We start from the raw sequence: 23761 nt of genomic DNA on the forward strand, positions 1-23761 counted from the left end.
AATTTGAGATTTTAAATTCTACTGTTTTGGGCTTGTTGGACTTCTTTTTCATTCTGATGCAAAAATGATGAACACGTGTCGAGCACATGGACATAAATCTATTTCTAACAATGGTTCATCCATTCCGATAAAATATCCATCTGTTTTGTGTGCACACATCGCCCTCAGGGTCAGCGGGGCTCTGACATGTCTATTTTAGCTGTCACAAGGGGAAAGGCAGAATACACAGTGGACAGCATGCCAATCCATTACAAGCGTGCTTTTTGTCTGCAATAAATAATGGGACCTTTTTGCAGTAATTTAATTGCACATATCCATGAGGGTTCTTTTTTTATAGAAGTGTATTTGACCAACATACTGCATGCCCAAAATGTGTGTTAGGCACAGGAATCTATAAGTTCTTAGATTCCAGACATTTCTTGCTAGCTTGACATTTTCCGTGATTTTATTGTAACAAAACTCAAAGCTCATAATTTTCAACAACAGCATTTTTTTATGTCATTATATAAGATGCATTTATAAAAAAAAAAATCAATCTTCTGCTTATAATTTCAAAATTACAACCAATTAGTATAGAAGTATGAATTAAAAAAATCAGACATTTTCTATAATCCGAACTTTTTGCATGGAATTTTTTTCAATTCCATTCCGTGCTTGTTGATTTTAAAGTTTCAGTATTGCATTCTACGTTTGTGGAGTTAATAAAGCCAGATGTTTTTTTGTAAACACTTTTGTTCTTAGTTTCAAAAGATTTGCCACGTTTACAATTTTTTATCCAAGTCTGCTGCCGTCAGTAGCCTGTTAATAGAGGGCAAAGCCTTGTGCTTACCGCAGAACCGCACAACACAACACCCACTGTTTGCTGTGTACTTCAAAAGCAGTGGCAGAGTACTGCAGAGGTCGAGCTCTATGACTCAGTCGTGCGAAGGTACTTTGTACTGCTTTTTACTCAGATTGACCTCAGCTGAAAGTTAGGCACTGACAGGGCCAGGATCTGCAAAAGCAGAGCTTCATTTCTTGCTGCTTAGAGAATCTAAATATGATGTTTTTGGACAAATTTAAAGAGGTGGAATAGGTGTTGAAATTACAATTGCAACAAAAAAAGCCACAATGTTTGATCCAGGATCTGTTCATACGATGGAAAATTTGAAGCCAAACATGACAGACATTTGAAGTCAGCACCAACACACTTGATAAACCGCACACTGCATTCACACCGAACGCAATTTGAGCATCAGGGGCATCCAGTTCCAATGTTAAATCAATGTACAGATTGGATTAGCAGTCCTGCCGACGGTCTGAGTTTTAGGACTGACACAACAGTCTGACAGCAGCACATTTTCAGATGTCATGGCGCAATTCAATGGATTAGATTTAGATTTATCTGCGCCTTTCCAGATGCTCAAAGCACTTTGAGGTGTCACGGCTCATCCCTGACTGTTAAAAATGAGGACACTTATGTGTCATGTGGACAGTCAGTAAGGGGGCAGTACATGCACCTTACTAATGACTAGAATGTGGCATAAGGGCACACATCAGCATCACCCGTACGTCATTAGTGTGTGAAACTTGCGTTATTCTTACAAATACTTCATGATACATTTACCACACACAGGTTGTTACGTTCCGCTTTCATGATGCCCTTAAGGTGGCCGAATGAGGCTCGAGGGAACTGTAAGACACAGCTGTGCTCCCTTTAAAAGACAGCCGCTCCTTTCTATGACCCCCCACAGACGCAGATACCCAAAAACTTAAAACACCCATACGGGTAAAGCCCCGTACGCTGGGTGTGACTAAGACTTTAAGATTTCTCAGTGTATTTAGTCATTAAAGATCACAAGAAGTACATATTTTATGAGGTGATATGAAAATATTTTTGGTTGTTTATAAAACCCTACATTAGTGCTTTCACCCCTTTCTCTTCAGTCTATACCTTTATGCTTGTCTTCTGCACTGTTTCTTCTTTTCTAACTGATGTCTTGTCCCTTAATATTTTCACTGAGCAGCAAATCTGTTTCTATGTAATAGTGTTTGTGTGGAGCTGTGTTTGGAGCTGTGTAGGCACTGGAAGTCTTTAATACGTCAATGTGGCGCTGTCTAATTGGAAATTCAACCTGTGTAGTGTTTCAGAAATGTGCTTCAGTCAGCATCTTAGCTTTGTTTTCATTAAGACACAAGCCACCCATCTCCCCTGAAGGATGACATGAAAGATGCTGAGATAAATGAAGCTTTGCTATGTTCACACATCCTGCCTCATATATTTATACGAGTTGAAATAATTACAACAATTTCTGCACAAATAACCCCACAAGCTCATTTGTCCTGCACATTCTGGCAGAAAGAAATTCAGTTATTTCCACTCACATGTGCACCAGCACTAAACTTTTTTTTTTCATGTTGCTGTCTGAGTTTGTGTCATTTCCCCCCCATGTCATTTTCAAACACCCTGACAGGGTTCCACTTCACTGCTTCCCAGAGATTACACTTACTGTACTCCTCTAGAAATCTCTCGCAGCAGCACGCGCATGCCCGTGCATGCAACGTAAACACCGACGGAGGACCTGTGTCCTCAATGTCACTCACGTACATAAAACACACTATGACCAGCTATGACCAGCTCTTCAACATCAGGCTAGGAAAGTAAAAAAACAAAACAAAAACGCCTAAAATTTCTGAAATCCCAACATCAAAGATGAAGTCTTCTGTAAGAAGAGTCCCTTTTCTCCTCACAAAATAAAAGTGATAAAGCCGATGACAGATGTTTGCTGCCACTTTTGGTTTTTTTTATTAAAGGAAATGTGTGTAAATTCATGGCATGGCCGGGGTACAGGTTAAGGACTGAATGGCAGATCCACGTGCATCCATCAAAGTCTCATAAACAGATAGTACCAGCTTCATCTTTAGAATCTAGTACAATTTGCACTGCATTGCAACATGCAACAATTTTCAGAGATTTATAATAATTAAACAGTGCACAATTGTGTAGGTGGGTTGCATGGTGTCACAGTGGTTAGCACTCTCGCCTCACAGCACTGGTTTAAATCCCAGTCGGGACCTTTCTGTGTGGAGTTTGCAAGTTCTTCCCATGTATGTGTGAGTTTTCTCCAAGACATTCTGCATAGGTTAATTGGTTTCTCTGAATTGCCTCTAATGGTGAGTGTGTGATGGTGAGGCCCTACGACAGACTGGCCATCGGTTTAGGGTGTTGTGTTCTGTGACCCTAAAAGGGAGACAGGATTCTGAAAATGGATGAGTAGACATTTGTGCAAGTATTTAAATAAATATCAATTGAGAGTTGTAACAACGCACGTGAATCTATTGGGGATCTGCAACCATTTTCAAAAAATATCAACATCTTGATGTCTTACTTTGATACTTTGAGTCATCCTGGTTTTGCTCTTTTCAACCAGCTGCCTTATGTCAGGCGTTGAACTTTAACTTTTCACAAAGATTCACCTGATTATTTTACATTTTAATCTATTTTTATACTATTTACTTGTCCATCTTAAGTGTCCACTTTTAAGAGAATAAAGGCTTTCTATGCTATTTTTCCATTCTACTTCAAGATTAGAGTGAATTTATTGTATTTCTCATGGGTTTATGACAGACTATGATGTTGTTGGTGTAATTAGGAGACGCTTTTTTCTTCCTGTGGAGTCAGCTATGTTGGAACCTTTTAGGTGTTTGAGAAAAGCTCCAGTGTTCCAGATATCTTGAAAAACCTAAATTCTCTATTTGGACTTAATTTTTTGCATCTTACATGTCATTCAGAGCACATATAGATCTTGAACTGTATGGTATATTAGATTTCTTTGTGAAATATACTGCTATACTTCAAAAGAACCTTCTTTTGTGACTTAACTTCACCTTGTACTGGCTGGGATGACTGTCATAAACAAAATAGCCTTTAATTTCCTTTCAGGCTGCAGGGGGTGCACAGGACATTGATAGGGTCAGAGTACTGTCACACAGTCAATGAAATAGCTGTTGAATGGAAAACAAAAGCCACAACACACAGAAGAAAATCAATTTGTGAACAGTGCAAAGAGCAGATGCCAATATTTGGGTGTCTGTTCAGCATTTGAAGTCGAAATGGCTGCAGTTCTGGTTGTTCATTCCTTTGGTGCAGAATTTCCTTTATGAATGGACTCAAAACCTAATTTCTGCCTCAATGATAAGACTATGCAGACCAATGGCCACATTGCACTCTGTAGTCTGCACCCATCACTATTTTACTCAGACAGGGAAATAAAACAATCCGAAGCAGAAGGTTGTTTTAGGGAGGGCATCCTGTAAAATCAATCAATCATGAGAATCACAAACACAACCTTCATACCAGACCGGTCACGGCCCAGGATAACAACTACCGCCACTGCTTCTGTAGACCTATAGGGTTCTATTGGAAATTAGACCACTGTTGATGGAAGACGGAGAGGAGGAAGGCATGTTTGTAGGCAAAGCAAGACAAGAAAAGACAGAAGGACTAGGATCTTGGAATGTGGAAACTTCAAATGTAGGGACTTTGACAGGAAAGCTAGAGTTGGCCGACATGATGGAAACAAGAAAGGTGGATCTCCTGTGTGTTCAAGAGACCAGATGGAAAAGCAGTAATGCATAGGGATTGGGAGCAGTTTCAAGCTGATGAGTCACAATGACTTTAACGAAGTTATGGGAAAGAGCAGTGGAAGCTAGACTGAGGTCAGAAGTGAGTAACAGTTTGGTATCATTCAAAGAAAGACAACCACAGATGCAATATTGTTTCGAAGATGTTTCTTGAGAAGAACAGACAGTGTCGGAAGAAGCTGTGTTGTGTCTATAAATCTAGAGAAAGTCTATGAAAGAATACAGAGAGAGGAGCTGTGGTTTGGATGAGAGTAAGAGAATAAGAAAAGGAATGTTGGAAATGTTCAGGACGTATATTTATGACCTAAGAAAGTGGTGAGATCTTCTGTAGGTGGGACGGAAGTTCAAGATGTGGGACTACACCAAGGATCAGCCTTGAGCACCTTCTTGTTTCCTGTGGTGATGGACAGAGTGACAAATTAATTTAGACCGAAATCTCTGTGGACCTTGATGTTTGCAGATGACATTGACATATATAGTGAGAGTGGGGAGCAGTGGAGGAACAGCAGGAGAGTTGGAGGTTTGCTCTGGGAAGGAGGGAAATGAAGGTCAGCTGCAGAAAGACATAGCATCTGTGTGAATGAGAGGAACGTTAAGGTCACATGGAGCAGAGATGAAGAAGGTGGAGGACATTAAGTTCTTATGCTCAACAGCCCAGAAGAACAGAGATCGGTTTGGAACAGGTTGAGGAAGGTTTCAGGTGTGATGTGTGACAAAAGGGTATCAGGAAGAATGAAAGGAAAGGTGTAGAAGACTGTGGTGAAAGCAGCCATGTTGTTGGTTTAGAGACAGATCCAGAGACAAGAGGAAAAGCTGGAGGTAATAGAGATGAAGATGCTGAGGTTCTCTTTGGGAGTGAGGAGGATGGAGAAGATCAGGAATGAATCCATCGGCAGAACAGCTAATGGTAGATGTTATGGAGATAAATGCAGGGCAACAGACGGAGATGTTTGGACACGTTGAAAGGAGGAACAGTGATGATGTTGGTAAAAGGATGCTGAGGTTGGAGCTACCAGGAAAGAGGTCTAGAGGAAGACCAAAGAAGAGGTAATGAAGGAGGACATAAGGATAGTTGGCATCAGTGAGGAGGATGCAGATGAAAAAGTTTGATGGAGGCAGATGATTCACTGTGGCGACCCCCAAAGGGACCAGCCCAGAGGCAAAGAAGAGGAAAGTAATCAAATGTTCTCCTCTTTAAAGAGAGCAAAGCAGCTGCAAACAATAAGAACACGCAAAGCAAAGAGACACAAACCTTGCAATATTTTCCTATGATGTGTATGTTCCTTTGTGCAATAGTGTTGAAATCTTTGCCAATATTTTACTATTTTTCACTCACATTATTTTTCATTTCTCCCACACTCCTCTCCTAGTATTGATTAAATTCCTAAAATCTACCATCTGTTCCTCAGAGTGACAGGTTCAATTTTTTTTCCTGAAACTAATCCTTTTCTTGCTTTAAAAGACCTCATACGTAACTGTACACCTTTTACTTCATTCAGTATGCATAAATCTATTAATATGCAAATTGCACTCTGTCTACTATCTCCAACACTGCCAAGGAAATGGGTGAAACACTGGGTTTGTGTCAAGCTATGAGCATTACAATGCTTTCTGAGTGCTTTACATTTTATGGTGAAATGGAACAAAGTTACATATGACCTCTGCAGTCAGCCTATAACCTTTCTAACTGTTATTTTTAAAAGTCAGTCTCAATGCAGTTTTGTGTCATCAAAACTAGCTAAAATAGGTAAGGGATCATCTCCAACGAGGTGTTCATTTTCAGATGTTATTAGACAACGCTGAGGTGCGAACCGTTCAATGCAAGGTGTCCAGTAATTTCTGATAATGGACATTTCGAAGGGCATTATTCCACGCATGCCATGATCACGTGCAAAAGAAATAAATATTAAAGTAATTATTAGTACTTTAATCTTGTTATTTTTGATGTTTAAATAGTTTTTCACTAGAAGCAGACTGTGTAGTATGCTGCATGGCGTGTTGTCATGGTAATAGCTACCGCTACTGCAGCGGAAGAAAGTGGTTTATATAATAGGGTGAAGAATCCACCATTAACTCTGATCATTATGTGAAGATCAACAAAAAATATATTTCTTTGATTAATTCTGTGGAATGACATTTGTCCACCTATGTTCCACGTTTTTGTTCAAGTTACCAACTGGCGTTTAGGCCAGCACAATAATATAGAACATTCAGGAAATGTGACCAAAAACCATTATCACTTTTTAATGGACACTCTGCAACCAATCAGAATCCAGTATTCACCCAGACCATAGTATAAGTGATTTAAAAGAAAGACCTTCACTGATTTACCTTCTCTTTAAAATAGCTTTTAAGCAGCTGTGCTTGTCAAGTGATTGGAATCACTAGAAATTACCAGGTTGATGAGCCTGACTGCTGTGCTCTGATCGATCCTCACCTTCAGTGTTCTTCCTTCAGGTTTTGTTGTGGCTTCCAGCAAACTGTGCCAGCCTTGGTTGTTCTATATCAGAGAAAATCTAGTTTTCCTGTCATTTCTAACAGCAATGATATTTTTTGATAACTTTCTGTTTGAGAACAGAGCTCATCACCACTGTGTCTTAGCCTCACAAGCATTCCACAATGTCAAAATAAATGTTCCCACTCCAGCATATCCACGGCGGATCAGGCAGATTTGATTAAATCTCTGCAGTTTTTTTCCTCCCTCTGGACAAAAGCTTTTGTCCTTTATGTCTTGTCAAAGGTTCAAATCCATTTCCCCTCTCCTGAAATTAGTTTTGAACCTCTGCAGATGGTCTTATATGCACAAATGAGGCAATTCCACTCCAAACTGTTGACAACAAGTGAGACAGTGATCAATGCATTGATCTACAATCACTTAATGGCCCTGCTTCTTTATCTGTCCTGTCTTCCTCCACTCTTCTCAGGGTCCCTGCAGTCAATTATTATTGTGGTCACCCTGGTAATGAGTCATCTCTTCAGCTCTCTGTCCCTCTTATTTCATGAATGTTCAACAAAACTGATGCATAATCTTATTTATGAGGGTGTTTAATAGAAATGGCATTTGCGTTGTGGGTTTAATATTGCCCAACATGATAGAAAATGAATAAAAGGGTAAATAGAAATGGTAACAACACCTATGGTAGTATTCTCTTTCAGTTTCAAAGTTTTAAATAGACTTTAGACCCTTTAAAGACCCTCTCTAACCATCCTTTGATCTATTTTCAAGGTGTTCCGAGTGGTATTTTATTTATGATTATGCTGTTTTTATCCAAATTCCTGTGCAGTTTTTTAGGATATAGTATCTGCAGAGCAGCAGGAGTTCTTTAGAAATTCCATTCTTTGTTGCTGAAATGTCACTGTTTAAATGCTCTTCCACTAGCTTACAGTCCCCCACACTCCCAACTTAACAATACTGGTTTAACAAAGATGGCAAGCAACATAGGAGCCATCCAGCCATACAGTTTTGAGCCAGATGCTAGCTCAGACAAGGAAAACAAAGACGTACATGGATCTAGTCATCTACAAGTGGATGCATCAGAATGGAGCAGAGTAGGGAACTTGTGGCCCACTCAGTGTATTTTTTACATCAAAAATATGATCTTTTTTAAACAACATTTTGACAATCTGCTCCTGAATCACAACGAATTAAATAAAGACATTTTTAGAAATGCAATTTTGAGCTTAATTGTCTTTATATATGTCCTCCATAATCAAAAAAAGGCCACAGGAACATGTTAAAACCACCAAAAACATCATGTCAGCGTAGGTCTTTAAATACAACTACTGGAAGGACAGGACTTCCTTTCCTAGAGAAACAGTATCTGTGCTGAATTGACTATAGGAGCTACAGTTCATGCAGAGCATAAAGCACTGTTTTCATATTCAATCTGTCGGGATTTTTTGAAACCATATAGAGTCTGCAGTGTGTGAGCAAATAGCCCCGAAGAAATGAAATGTAGTCTTGTGAGGTAATCACAGCATGCCTGCTGAGCCAGAAACTTTATGGAGTTACATGGACACTTTTATGACATTTGTCCAGAAAAAGAACCTCCATGTGTAATGCAAGATGTTTCTGAGATATCTTAACACAATTTAGAGGTAAAGTGTTGGTAAATTCAGCCTAAATTAATTCAAAATAATGCTGTCCAGTCTACATTTCAGCTAAATGTGTTTTTATATTGAAGGCCACCTGATGTAATTTCTCAGGCCATGACAGAAATTTGACCAACCACATGGTGTCATTTGGCTTTATTTACAGTATGGATGTGTCATGTTCATGAAAAGTGAATATTTATGCTGTATTTCCTCAGAAAGTTTGAGAAAAGAGGTAAAGGTAAGGGAAAAAGCCCTGGGAAGCTGACTGACTGAGCTGGCTAGTTGTCAGAAGTTTCTCATTTGCAAAGAAAATATAAATAACTGGAGTTTCTTCTCTCTCACTTCCCAGTTGATCTGAACCGTCTCTATGACGACGTCAAGAGATACAGCTGCACCCCTCGCAACTACTCAGTGAACCTGCGCGAGGAGCTGAGGATCACCAACGCCGTCTTCTTCCCTCGATGTCTGCTGGTGAAACGGTGCGGAGGAAACTGTGGCTGCGGCAGCAAAAGCTGGCAATTCGATTGCACTTGCCAGCCCACCAAAACGGCAACCAAACTGCACGAGGTAAGTTCATGTGGAAGGGATGTGAGCCCACAGAGGAGCAGCTACAAATAAGCAGGTGTGTCTCTCACAGCCCACACAGCATCACTAAGACTGCTGTCTCCCCTTCAGTCCAGGAGGGGCTATTTTTAATAATGACATCAATGATGTGAGCACAGGAATGTCAGTTTAAAAAATGATTTAATTTCATACACAACTAGATATTTACTAATAAAAAAACCTTGTATTTTATCCAGACTGGGAACAGACAGAGGAACCCAGACAACTGCGGAAAATACTGTCCTCAACATCAGTGTTTTTAACCAGTGTGCCGTGGTAGATGGTCAGGTGTGCCGTGGGATATTACCCATTCACTGATCTAAAAACATTTTCCATCTCCAGGATATTAGCTCTTTGTTCATCCAAACAGGCCCTGATAAAACACTGAGTAGTTAGGAATAAGATCATGAAAGACTTTTTTCTTTGTGTTTATTTGATTCTATTAAAGACACTTTGATAAAAATGACGGTACCGCGATTTAGCCACAGCTTCAGCTGTTCTCGGAAAAGTCCTCTAACCGTCTCCACCAATCATACTTGGAGGCTTAATCACATGTCATCAGTCTGACCAATCAGAAGTGGTTAAAGTCTTCACTTCCTTGTTCCGATTCTGCTCATAAAGTCTCTCAGTTCCAACAAGAATAACAGCTAAAGCTCGTCTTTAGCGGTGTAGCTTTCCGCGGGATCCGGTGTCAGACCGTGGAAAAAGTGAACAAAACAATGAAGCTCAGAGACGCTAGTCTTACTGCCCTCGGCGCCAGTTTCTGCACTACATCTCCCATGATGCATCAGGTCAAAGTGACAGCGTCTCAGCGTAAAACGAGTCTTCCCTGTTAAACGTCTCGAAACCACAACGTACGCACATCAAATGGTTTTTAAATCTTCTTGATGAAATCAGAGGTCAACAGTTTGTTTCTCCTTCAAGGTTTGTGTTTATTAAGAGCCAAACATCCCAGAGTTTGGTTCAAGTCATCTTTCTAAGTGAAACACTTTTCTAAAAAGAAGTAGAAACATTTGTTAAAGTTTTCAAAGACTTCATATTTGATTAAGTCAAGAGAAAAACTAATAAAACTTCAACATGTTCACTTTTTGTGTAGCTACAGGAAACATAAATATAATGCTTGTCTTTTTGTATACATTTTACTAAACATAAAAAGAAATAAATGAAGCACTATTTAGAAGGAATATATTCATTTTTTTTGTGAGGTTACATAAAATTTCATGTTAATAAACTGGGAGAAAAAACAGGTACCAGGGTAAAATGTCAAATAATTTAGTTGAAAATTATTACGGAAATCTAACTTAACTTTTATTACATCTTTTAGAAAAAACAGCTGCAACTTCCAGCTTTTTATGCCACAATTATCACAAAAATGCATGTGAGATTGTGGAGGGACTCTACATCAATACAGACTATGAGTTTCTCCTTTTTTCCATTTTTGAATGCTGGTATGCCATGGGATTTTTGTCAAGGATAAAGTGTGCCTTGGCTAAAAAAAGGTTGAAAAACACTGAACTACACAACAGAAAATGTGTTTAATTCTAACAAGGACATTGTTAGGGTACCTTGCATGTTAGGGTTTTATGTTACAGCCAAAATGAAAAAATTTTGGTTCGATCATCTAAACATCTACTTGCGTCAAAAACACGCATATAAAAGTATGTAAAAGTTTTTTAATGTTTTTTTTAATCCCACTAAACATAGAAATACATCACAGATAGTTACATCCAGAAAAGAAAATGAGATTAAATAAAGAAAACTACAGATCTAATAGATGAATAAGATCAAGGAGCCGCTGCCTTTTTAACAGAACTTAGGTAAGGCAGTTGTTTCTATTGGAAATCGGAGTTCGGGCTACATACTAATGAACGGAAAGACCTATCAGCTTTGGCAGATCAAAAGCGAGCCTCTGCAGTGATGTGAGGAGGAATTAATCTTAATTGCATGTGTAATTTTTACATCAGTGAACCGGCATTAGGGCTGAATGAAGTGTGAAAGTTTTGACTGCTGCTACCCAGATTGTCTTTCAAGCCGAGGTGCTGGTTGTCTCAGCAGGACAGTTCCAGGCTGCAGTTTCCACATGGACTGTCCATCACTTAGAGCATTTAAACTGAAAACAAAAGAGCAGAAAACCCCAAATGATTTGACTTTGATGTAGGAAAACCATCAATAATCGTGTATGCTTCTGCTAGCGTTGGTTTAGACAGACTGAATGTGGGAGAAGCGGGAAGGAATTGGGTGTGCATAGACCGGTGCTGCATCAACAGTGAAGGAGCAGCAATGCAGTAGGAGACGCAACACTTTTGTCCTGCTTCTTTTTCTGTACCAGGCATTATATCCCTCCTTTCTTCTCCCTCCAGGCTTCCATCATCTTTCTTTCTTCCCAGTTCCCATTTTCAATTTGCTCCATTGCAATGCACCATTCTTGCTCTTTAAGCCTGTCATTCATTTCTTTCCCTTTAGTCCCTGCACCTCTTTGTGTCTTTGTTCTTGCATAGCTTCATTATTGAAACGTGGTCCATGGGGCTCCTTTTTCTGCCTCTCTTTCTCTCACTGTTAAAATGCACACAATAGGTATTTAGACAAAAAGATGGATTTGGGTTGTCGCTGTCATGTGACTTTGAGCCTGTGTGCATGTGTGTCACAAAGTACCAACACACAAAATGCTGCAGTGTGTCTGAAATGATTGTGTGGCATCACAGGCGGATTCTTTCATGACTGTTTTGTCATGTGTGAGTTTTAGATGAGTGTGTTTGTGAAATTTTTATTTTATCATCAAGGTCTTATGAAAATAAAATAAAAAACGACGTTCTTTGTTTTTTTGTGCATAGTGGTGCTAATAATCCCTCAAACCCCTAATGTCATTTAGCTCTGGATATGGATAACAGTTTTTCAAAGTTTCTACAATGGAATTCATGCAATTTCCTTTCAGGTTCTAATGCAAGAGTATTTCCTTTGATAAAACTAAAAAAAATCCTTTTATCACAAAAATGTTCCAGTGCTTCTCTAAGACCTCCACCCAGTTTGCTTAGGTGAAACAATTCCAGCTGCTTTCCGACGTGAAGCAGAGGACGGTTCACTTCTCCACGTTGTCATTTCTGATAATGAACACCTGAAAGGGAATTATCCCACTAATACCATGGTGGCTTTGAAAATGAATAAGCAAGTACAGTAATCTAATACTAGTACTTTGATCTACTTTTTTTATTGATTTAAGTATGTTTTCACAAGAGGTGGACTATTTGATACTCTTGTTGTCTTGGTAACATAAACCGAACCTGCACTGCCCTCCGTCTGCTGCAGCTGGAGTTCGTGGAAGGTGGCATGTATTCAAAGTGTCATGTTAGGTGACACAAAGCATCATTTTAGAGTTAAGTTCACCTCTTCCTGCTTGTTTTTGTCCAGATGACAAAACAAAGTCCACAAGTATTTTACTAGATCCCTTTTAATGCAAGAAATATCCACCAGTAACTCTGATCATAAAATGCGGATCAAAAAACAATATTTTTTTTTCAATATTGAATAATATAGAACATAAAGGCTACGTGACCGGAACTTCTTTTTAGGTATCCAATATTATTTCTTAACAGACACCCCACAGCCAATCAGAATTGAGTATTCACCCATGCAACAGTATAGTGGTTGAGAAACTCCAATGTATCACACTGATAGCTACTATTTCATCAAACAAACCAGAGATGAATTTAGGAAATAAACTCAAAAAATGCAATTATTTCCCTGTTTTTTCAACAGCACTCCAGAAAGATGACGTGATTTTTCCAGACGTGTACATTTATTTTTATAAATCAACCAGATCACAGTAGATTCATAAATAGTTAACTTTTACATACTCTCTCCGACATGTCATACCTATTTTTTCTTATGACACAGTAAAAATTCTTCCGTCATCCTGAAGTCTGTAAAAACACTGCAGCCAGGTGAACTTCTCTGGACATATTTGTGAATCACTTGCCAGCCTACCACGCAACTTTTAAAAAGTTGGAATGAACTGTTATGCCTCTCTTTTGGATGGTTTCTGCATAATTAGTTATTTAGAAGCCCCTCAGATATGCTTTCGATAAAATATTTTACACATAACTTTGTCTGAACAGCTTAGAGCTGTTTGGCAAAGTTATTTGCATGTTTCCCCGCAGATCTTTTATTTCTTTTCTATAAAATGCAAAGTGAGAACATGTTAATTAGCTTGTTATCTTTTATAGAAATAAAAACATATTTTCCCTATGGTTGTATTGGTTTTAAAACCCTATAATTTCATCAGAAAAAAAACAAAAGGTTGGATAGCAGAGGTTTTTAAGGAATGCCCTCTGTCCTGCTAAGAGAGGAACTCCTCTTCTTTGGAGGGATGCTGGTGGCCAGAGGACCGGAGCAGAATGAATAGCTTGAGATTCTGTCATCTTTTCAAGTTATGATCAAGAATGTTTATCTTTCACTTCAAAATAAAAATAAAATTGAAATTGTGTTTGGCGTCACAGATTGCAGGTCTGCACCTGAGTTTTTACTTTATGTACCTGTATTTATATTTTTAATGCCCGTTCATCAGCATTATAACTAAAGTTTGCACCTAACACACCCACCTCTCAAATGCACATACATTAAAACATTTTTCACATTTCATCACAATGTAATAGTCAGCTTTGTTTGAAACAAAATGTGCACACTTAGTTTGAAATAGAATTGTTCTCGCCATCAAGCTTTTACCAACAGAAATTTTTCAAACAGGCCCATCATACACACATACTTTTTTTACATCCGGAAGCAGGAAGTGATGCCACATGTGAAATTGTTTTGTTTTTTGTTTTCCTGTGCAACTGTTTTTTTGTTTCCAAATTAAACTTGTTTTGATATTTTCATATTTCAGAAGTTAAAATCCAGTTTGAAATACTTCTCATTTCTGAGTTTTCTGAGGTGTAATTGCAAGGCAGAGGTAGAAAATTGTTTTGGAAAAAAGAAATGTTAATTGGTCAGTGGGAGGGGCTAAGCCTTAGGTGGCAGACATTCACCTAAAAGTAGTGTGCCGACCACCATTAAAATAAAAAAAAAGAAGTTCCAGGTTCTGTTCAAACTCCTTCATTACTTAGAGCAATATATCGTGTGTTCACCAACAGCCCAAATCAACTATTTCAAAATCCAGGGTCCCAGAAATCTCAGAAAAAAATGGATATAGACCACAATGCATTGCATTTGTACAATTTTCATTTGAAACAAAAATGTTTGTAGATTTGATTTTATAAATCAACCAGATCACATCACAGTGGAGTTATAAATACTCCTCAATAAATGTTCACATTTATTAGGATTTCACCTCGGCAGGAGGTTTCTGCATATCTGCATATCTAATTTTTTAAAATATTGTACTGAGCATGTGTGCAAATTACATTCCAATCCAGGACACTAGATTGTCCCGTCTACAATAGTTTAGGGGTTAGGGAGATGTGAGGGAACCCCCCAGAGAGGGCAGTGTTGGTTACTGTGGTGGTAACAAGCTATTGGAGAAATGATTGTTACATTCTTTCTTTTGCTTGGGAACAAAAAAAAAACATGTTTTTTTTGTTTTGTTTTTTCTGGCTGTGCTGTCTTGTTTTTGAGTGTCTGCCAATGTTAAAGTCTTACACCAATGATCAATTGTGTTTTTGGCGTTTTTAACATGTTCCAGTGGCAAATTTGTGATGATACAGTACTTATATAAAAAAACAATAAGCTAAAAATTATATATTTGAGTATTTCTTTATTCATATGGTTGTGAATAAGGAGCAGAAAAACAAATGTCATTAGAAAAAGAATATATTTGTGTGTGTAGAAAATACACTGGGCAGACCACAAGCTCCCTGCTCCAAGATTTCAGGAACAGGGAACTACTGCCGCTCTGCAGTAACTATGTCATAGAAAAATGACTATAATTTTTTTTTCTACCTAAAAAGGGCATAATTATAATTAAAAGACCACTGGGAACACATTCATAATAGATCAAAAGATGATTGGAGTGGGACTTTATGAAGGACACCATTACACTCTCCACCTCCTAATCACCTAAAACCAAACCAAAAAGCTGTTATGTGAACTCTTATCCCCCCCCCACCCCCCCCACCTCTATCTTTTACCTGCAGGTGCTGAAGTATGCCCCAGACCCCACCCTGCATAAACGTCCTCAGAGCCCGAGACTGCGCTGGGTCATCGATGAAATCTTCCTTTCCCATCATGACACGTGTGAGTGTGTGTGTCCTTCCCAGCCCCCTCGCTGAGACGCTCATTCTGGCTCGTGCATCTGGAACTGATGGATGAGGCCTTTTATCGATTTTGCAATGGACTTTATATAACAAACCGCACCACTGGCAAACATGAAGCAGAGAGGAGGGCAACACTCTGACTGATAAACTGCTGCTCGCATCTGAAACATTTGCTCCTGCAGATAAACCTTTTTACCTTTCCCTGTGCACAGGTCAACCTTATGAAACGCCTTCGCAGTAAATCTTTGCAATACTTTGGTTATTTACACTTTTTGCAACTTGGTGCTTTGACCTTCATGCTTCATCCAAAAAAAATAATAATCCATGCAACGACTTTATAAGAAGGTGTTTGAGCCTCTACAACTAGATTCTATTTAGATATATTTACCGACACTAAAAAGAAGCTTCAAAACTTCAAAAATAAAGGTATTCAGTTTTGCTGGGATTTTTGTCTGGAAAAAAACCTCCTCCTCACACTTTCTGTCATGTGTCAGTCCATCCTCACACCTCTCCTCTTCCTCTACCAGACTCTTGTTTACCACTTCCTTCTTTGCTCAGCATCGAACACATCAAAGAAAATGTCAGAAGGGCGATGAGCTGTGCCCGCTTTTCTCAGCATTCCTGACATTCCAGCTGCTAAACGGAATTCTGCTGCTATGGATAAAACCGTGACCCCGAGCACATAACAGAGGAAAGGGAGATAGAAACTCAGGAAAAGAGGCTGCGAGGAAGTTTTCAGGCTAACAGAAAAGGGACGGTCAAGTTGCCTTTCAGAAAAGATGTAAAAACACACGAGATGGCCCGCAGCCGCTCAGATGTGGACGAGCTTTCTCAGGTTCTCATTTTGTAGCATTTTTACTTCATGATATCACTTCTCCTTCAGTGAAGCTTTGTGTGAGTGTTGTGGTTCAGGAAAAGGCTCTTTTGTTTCAAGGGGTGGAGGGTTACCAGCAATCTGTGGGAGCAGGCAGCAGAAGCCGGCAGGGGAATGGCTGGCATATGGCTGTGCATGAGCGTGTGCCGCGTACAGGCTAGCTGCAAAGCTACAGACAGCATCAAAGCAAATGAACAAGAATTTAAAAGATGACATATGATCCAGCTGCAGCAAATAACACCCAGCCAGCTGTCTGTTTCAAGGCACAGCTTAATTCTAAAGGAGAAAATGGGAATTGTTCCTGCATCTGCTCTGCTATGGAGGGGAAAGACATCAAAACAATCCTTTAGTCACAGGAAAATCTGCCTGCATGTGCTGTGGGTTACAGGTGTTTCTGGCTGGTGTTGAAGTCGCTTAAAAATGAAGAAACTCATTAAAGGCATTGCAGAAATCACATAAAAAAATCATACTTTATAGCAGTCATCCCCAACCCCCAGGGCCACAGGCCAGTACTGATCAATGGGACAGTTGGTACCGGGTATCCGCTACTTTCCTAAAGCAGCTGTGCCAACTGCTAAATTGAACCCTGTAAGCTAGCAAAGTTAAAAAAAACAAACATTTTTGGAAAGTTTCTTTTAGCAGAAAAGAGCCAGAGAATTTGGATTTTTTTAGCTTCCACTTTGACAATTATGGCTTTTAAATCTATATCACAATTGAATGGTTCCTGCATGAAATCTAGCGTACAAATAAAGTTTAAAGCAGCTGCATATATTTTAGAGAATGAAGATACATTTTACCCTCAAAAGTTAAGGAAAACTGGAGGCCAAAAAAAATCATTAAGACGATTTTATATACTACTTAAAAGCAGCCCAGACGGAAGCATCAATTTTTAATGCATGAAGCAAAAAAGCAATAAAAATAAGACATTTCTGTTCTTTACTGTGAGGACCAATCATTTCTGTGTTCTTCCAAACTTCTTTCAATTCTCTTCAACATCCTTACTGATTTTTCTGATGTTGCTTTCAAAGACATTTGACTCTTTTCCATCTTAGCTGTGTTTCCACAGCAGAGAGGTTCCTGACGTCAACTTTAAATATTAAAAGTCAATCTGCTTTCATGACAAAACAGTATGCTTTTCCTAAATAATTTATTGCTCTGTATTGTTTTATTAAAGTTATTAGCTGGTTGTTTTTGATGAATAAAATATTTGCAGCATCAGTGTGTCCACTCCTCTGTGTTTTCATTCCAAATACAGTTTTTAATCAGGAGGGCTTTTTTTGTTATGCCAGCTCTGGAATGTTATGGGAAATGAGCTGCTGCATGTTTTAGTGAAATCCTCACACTTGGAAAGACATTTCAAGAGAAAAGGCTCGAGAATGAACCAAAGAGACAGGAGCCACCTCCTTGGCTGTCCAACGAAAACACATCACCGTGGAAACCGGCCTGCTTTTAAAGCAGGTCATTAGGGTGGTTCACATAAATGAGTCAGTCTGTTTCATAAAGTCGTAATAAAAATGGGCGTTAATACTTTTCTATTCTGTCTTCATGTTTAATAATGTAAATTGTGTCCAACGATTATGTTTTATGATTGGATACTATAAATACAAGCTTGGTTTAATAACGTTCTGTGACTACAGTCTGTGTAACTTTGAATAACAGCAATAACCTTAAGAAGAAAAGGAGTGGATGTAAGAGCTCTTGCCCCATTTTTCTTCTTTTCTCCAGAGCAGCAGCGATAAGTTCCACCAATGCTTGTTGTCAGCTTTGTGGCATGTTAAATTCAGCCGAGGCTTCTGGGAAAACCAATACATAAATGAATCTGGATGATGATGATGGTGATGAACTGATAAAACAGTAAAATGACTGTGGCAAAGAGCGCATCCATGCTGACTGAACGAGGACGTTTCACTGGAAGAAGGAGAAATGAGCTCCGTTTACTCTTGTTAGTGTTCACCAGTGCTGTAAAGGGGAAGACTTTTGAGGGAAGTTTTATGAATGAATTAGAACAGTCTAAAAAATGCAAATTGTGCTCAATGTTGGATCAAGTGCCAAACAACTATGGAAAATTCTAATGACCGAGCATTCCACTGGTATTTAAACGCAGCACTTAGGACGAATTTGTGAGAAGTGAAAACAGTCTCACGGTAGATCCGTGCGTAACTTTGGCTTCGTGTGTGCGTAACAAGGGATTCGTGCGTGTTTTTTAAAGATGTGTGTGTGTAAGTAGTTTCAAGCTGTTGTAATCTTGATTTGTGAATACGTAAATTGCATTTTGTATTTTTTTAATTTGAAATTTTTTTAAGTTATACACAAAACGTATTATGTGAGTAACAAATCACGCACAAATCCAAATTTATGTACGGGGCGGCTGTGGTGCAGCGGTAGGGCAGTCGACCCATGATCATAAGATTGTAGGTTCGATTCCCGCCTTGCACACCCATGAGTCGAAGTGTCCTTGGGCAAGACACTGAACCCCACCTTGCCTCTGGTGGTAGGCAGGCGCCTGTGTTTGGCAGCGGAGCCGCTATCAGTGTGTGAATGTGTGAGTGAATGTGTGTGTGACTGGGTGAATGGGTCTGTGACTGTAAAGCGCTTTGTCCTTGTAGGAAGAAAGGCGCTATACAAGTATACGCCATTTACAAATCCTAATTTACACACGCACAAAGCAAGAATATGCATACACAAATCTTAATTTACGCTCAAATCAAGAATTACGCACGCACAAATCCGACTGAGTATGATTTCTCTCCATAAACAACCATTCAATTTGAAACGGCTCATTCAGCTGAAGCATGAAGACAGGAAGGAAAAAAATCTGATAATCAAAAGAAACCATCAGACAAGAAAAACTTGAACCAACTGCTGCAAAACCTCCCTAAGACGAGCTACATCATACAGTACAGACCAAAAGTTTGGACATACCTTCCCATTCATTTGAATAAGAAGGATTTTACGGATTATAAGCCGCTACTTTTGTCACACGCTTTCAACCCTGCAGCTTATTCAATGATGCGGCTAATATATGCATTTTTTCTAACGGCCGCTAGGGGGGCTCGAGCAGAAAAGGTAAGCATGAGACAGAGGGAATACGGTTTATGTGTTGAGGAAGACACAAGTTTAATGTAAATTTCCGCTTTGTAATGGGGGGGGGGGGGACCAAACCGTCTCAGAGAGGAAGAGGCAATGAGAGGAATTGAATGTAGAATTTCATTTCTGGCATCAAGCCAATTTGTTTTGACTCACAAGCAGCCAAACAGCATGCAGGTGGCTTTTGCTCTAAGGCCCCTCACTCATGGTGCAACAAAAAGAAACACCCATGCTCAGCCCTATTTTGGCCACATCCCACAATCCCTTGCTGCCATGAGACCAAATGTGCACACGTGACACCACTACAATATGACGCAGCATTCAAGTTAAAAGCAATCGTTAAAAGCAGTGTGAAAATATCCACCATCACCAACGGGTTTGGAAAAGCCGGTCTGCTGACGGAGAGGACAGCGTGAGCTTAGGAGTGAATTTGCCTCAGAGTGACACTGACAACGACAACGAAGGAGAGACTGAGAGAGTGTGCGGCCAAGAATGTCTGACGTTATTCCAATCCCACACTGAGGAAGAAGACTTGCATGGTTTCAGTGAACAGGAGGAAGATGAAGAAAGCTCTCAGTGACTTTTATGTTCATGTTTTTTAAACCAGCCCTGTTAGCGCTGTGTTACGGTGTGTCACTGTTATGGAAGAAAACTTCCGGTGCACGCTCTGTGCAGAGGCACATGTGCGCACCTATAAGTTACTGCTGGACACCACTGTGAGCTCTGATCTAGGCACTGTTTGGAAAGAAAAGCTTAGGTATAGCATTAATACTTTGAAAACTCTTTCTGTGTACCGTCTTTCTTTGTAAATATCATGTGTTGAACCTTTCCTGAATTTATTTTTCTTTCTTTCCTCTCCGCCGAAGGATCTTCCTTCGGTTGTTCACTTCCATGTTCGGTCCCTCAGAGCCTCCAGAGTGGGTTTATAAAGAATCATTCATCGTTTTATTACAGTTCTCTTTCACTCTGTACAACAAACATAAACACACACCCCCCACACACTTTCGCTGCTCTTGCTCTCACTCCCTCTCACTCCCTCTTGCGCTCTCCCCTCCTTCCGCTCCCTCCTCTTTCCTACAAACGCCCGCGGTTTCAGCACACACACATCCTCAATCTACAACACGTTTCATTGTGGGCACATGCGGCTTATAGACAGGTGCGGCTTATGTATGTACTAAATGGTTTATCCTTTAAAAATGTAATGGGTGCGGCTTATAATCAAGTGTGCTCTATAGCCCGGAAATTACGGGTAATTATAATTAAAAGACCACTGGGAACACTTTAACAATAGATATAAAGATTAACAAAGTGGGTCTTTGATAAGTTTTTTGCAGATGTTTTGGTAATCTTTGCAGGCTCTAATCAAAGCACAGTCAGATGTGGAGTGTTAGCATGGCATGTTGGCCCAACACCACAGTAAAAATCCAGCAGTCATGAAGGTCATGGGAAGTAAAAGAGCTGCTGCCCTGCAGCAGCTGTGAGCGCAGACAGGCATTAGCTGATGAGGCTCACTGTCTGCACCTCTGCACTCCAGTAAATATAACATTTTAACATTAATTAATTCCTTTAGCTGATAGTGTAATTTAAAATGGGGGGGTCATTCAGCTCTTGCACTCATTGGCTGTCAGTTTTAGTTGTGACTCTGCCACATTTTCGTCGCTTTCTGCTTGTTCTGTTTAATTTAATTCATTGTTAAATAAAGTGTTACGCCCTTTCTTCACGATGTCTCGTGTTGTCGTTTGTTTGGGAAACAGTGATGTGCAGCAGATGTGTTCAAAATTAATTGCCTTTGAGGGACAGCAATGTCTATTCAACACGATATTGATTAGAGATACTTGAAAAGTTCTCATTGCATATTCATAATTGCACGCATGCATCCTAATGTGGAGTTCATTTACAGATCAGAGAACCGTAATGACGGCGTCGTCTGTCTGACACATCCGTGAGCCTCAAAGTCCAAACAACAGTAACAGGCGTTATCTCATGAGAGCTCACATTTCCAAACGGCAGCAGTGTTGCTACTCTTTCTTCCCCCTTCTCTTTTTCTGTATCTTTCCTGTTTCAGTTGTTGCTGTGGCAACATTCCTGTTCGGGCATCATTACAGGCCGGTCTCTACATGCACAAGAGCAGCCTTTGTCTCACCAGCATCAATCAGAGACTTTTTAAAGAAGTCTAAAAAAATTCAACGACCAAAAAAAACTGCGTGGCTGAGATGGAATATGACGCAGACAAAAATGGCTGACCAGAATTAAAAGTAAGGTTAAATGAAGTAAACAGAGGAGACTGAAGGCAAAGGCAGATCAATCAGAAAAAAGGTCAGAGACAGACGGGCACGTTGTTTGCTTGAACCCATTATTTAGACGCGCTTGTTTTTGCGTCTGTCAGCAGCTTCTTATCTCTTCTTTGTGGACAGAAACACACCAAATGTCAGCGTGCTTTGTCTTACAGATGAGGCCGCCCTCAGGCCAAGTTTACATCTGTTCCTAAACGTACACACTTTTTGATGACCGTGCTCCAGTGCCATCAGGGAGGTTATCCCCATCTTGACCCGGTTCTGTGCTTCTTGGTTTGTAGCCTCACCACCCACGCAGGCTCTCATGCATTTTCCTCCTGCTCTAATCGCACATCATCTTCATCCAGCCATGCTTTACATGTATTTCCCTTCTCTATTATTTCCCTCCCTCGTACTCTTCCCTTTTTCTCTTATCAGGACACAGACTTTTTTTATTCCTCTGGCAAAGCAGGAAATAAAGGCATAAAAGATGCAGAGAAATGTCCCTTTGCTACGCTCAGCCCAAAGAAGTATTCTCCTTTCGTTGATTCCCACAATTCCCTCTGTCAGATGGTTTGTGTTGTCACATTCCAGTCTTAATGTCATTAGAAGGAGAAGCCTTTGTTCATATAATCCAGTTTTGTTAGTGTGAGGGAGCTGTTGTGGCAGCTGTGGCCTTAACCTTTGTATGACAAACACGGAGCGCTCGGCGTTAACCAGCATACGCACCCAAAATCTTGGGCCTTTCATTAGACTGATTTTATTGCTGAAATAAAATCAAACGACTTTTCATTCAACGGTTATGTAAAGTGCTTAACGGACAATTAAGAATAACAATATTCAACACATAGAATGCCCTCCCAACCCTTCCACCCAATATCATGAAACATAACACGACATATCATTAAAATAAGAGACATATTATTTACAATAACATTTAAAAAGAGTAAGATACATAAAAATAAAATCAGAAATTAATAATAAAATAAATGTATAAATTAAACTTTAATGAACAGGTTGAACAGACTGAATGATGTAGTCACAAAAAACAATTTACCTTGAATTACATTTTTAAAAATGATAAATAGATAGCAACATTTTAAATATAGAAAATATTTCTAAACTTATATAGATAAAATCCAGATTAACGGACGTGGGGCAGCGGTAGGGCGGTCGACCCATGATTGTAATATTTCAGGTTCGATTCCCGCCTTGCACGCCCATGAGTCGAAGTGTCCTTGGGCATTACACTGAACCCCACCTTGAACCTGGTGGTAGGCGGGCGCCTGTGTTTGGCAGCGGAGCGGCCACCAGTGTGTGAATGTGTGAGTGAATGTGTGTGTGACTGGGTGAATGGGTCTGTGACTGTAAAGCGCTTTGTCCTTGTAGGCAGAAAGGCGCTATATAAGTATACGCCATTTCAACATTGGAGCTTTAGCTCCAGTGTTTACATAATTTTCACTACTAACTCTTCAACTGTTGATGCAGTCAACATAATTCCAGTGGATTCTGAATCGGAGGAAAGCAGCCTAGCACCATTAATAATAAAAATATCAATAATAATAATTAATTGATACTTTATTCATCCCACAATGGGGAACTTTTCCTCCGCATTTTGGCCCATCCCCTGGGGGGAGCGGTGAGCTGCAGACTAGCCGTGCTCGGGGGGGCGACAGCTGGCTGGGGAGAGCAGGGATCCATCCGCCAACCCTTTGGTTGTTGGACGACCTGCTCTACCGCCTGAGCTAAAATGCCATCCTATTTTTATTTATTTATTTTATTTTATAATAAATATTATGCATTATGCAATACTTTACACTAGTCAGGGAAAAAAAATTGTGCAAAGGCACTTTTTCTTCACGTTAGAATCACCCGAATAACGTTGATCGCATACATGGTCGAAGAGTTATAATGGGTCAAAGAGGGTATGTGGTTTAGATGTCACAGCAGGTGAAGTCACT

At 39.7% G+C, this 23761-nt stretch overlaps 1 protein-coding gene across 3 annotated transcripts in view; it reads left to right on the forward strand.

Moving 5' to 3' along the window:
- pdgfd (platelet derived growth factor D) overlaps positions 1–17655 on the forward strand; it is a 69779-nt gene extending 52124 nt beyond the window's left edge. For all 3 annotated transcript variants that reach the window (XM_011482783.3, XM_011482781.3, XM_011482782.3), the window contains exons 6-7: positions 9068–9285; positions 15447–17655. In XM_011482783.3, the coding sequence (XP_011481085.1) occupies positions 9068–9285; positions 15447–15581 (353 nt within the window). In that variant the 3' untranslated portion in view covers positions 15582–17655. The remainder of the gene's footprint in view (positions 1–9067; positions 9286–15446) is intronic.
- Positions 17656–23761: the final 6106 nt, after the last annotated feature.

The sequence above is a fragment of the Oryzias latipes genome, chromosome 13 (genome assembly GCF_002234675.1).
Source record: "Oryzias latipes chromosome 13, ASM223467v1".
NCBI classification, from domain to species: Eukaryota; Metazoa; Chordata; class Actinopteri; order Beloniformes; family Adrianichthyidae; genus Oryzias; species Oryzias latipes.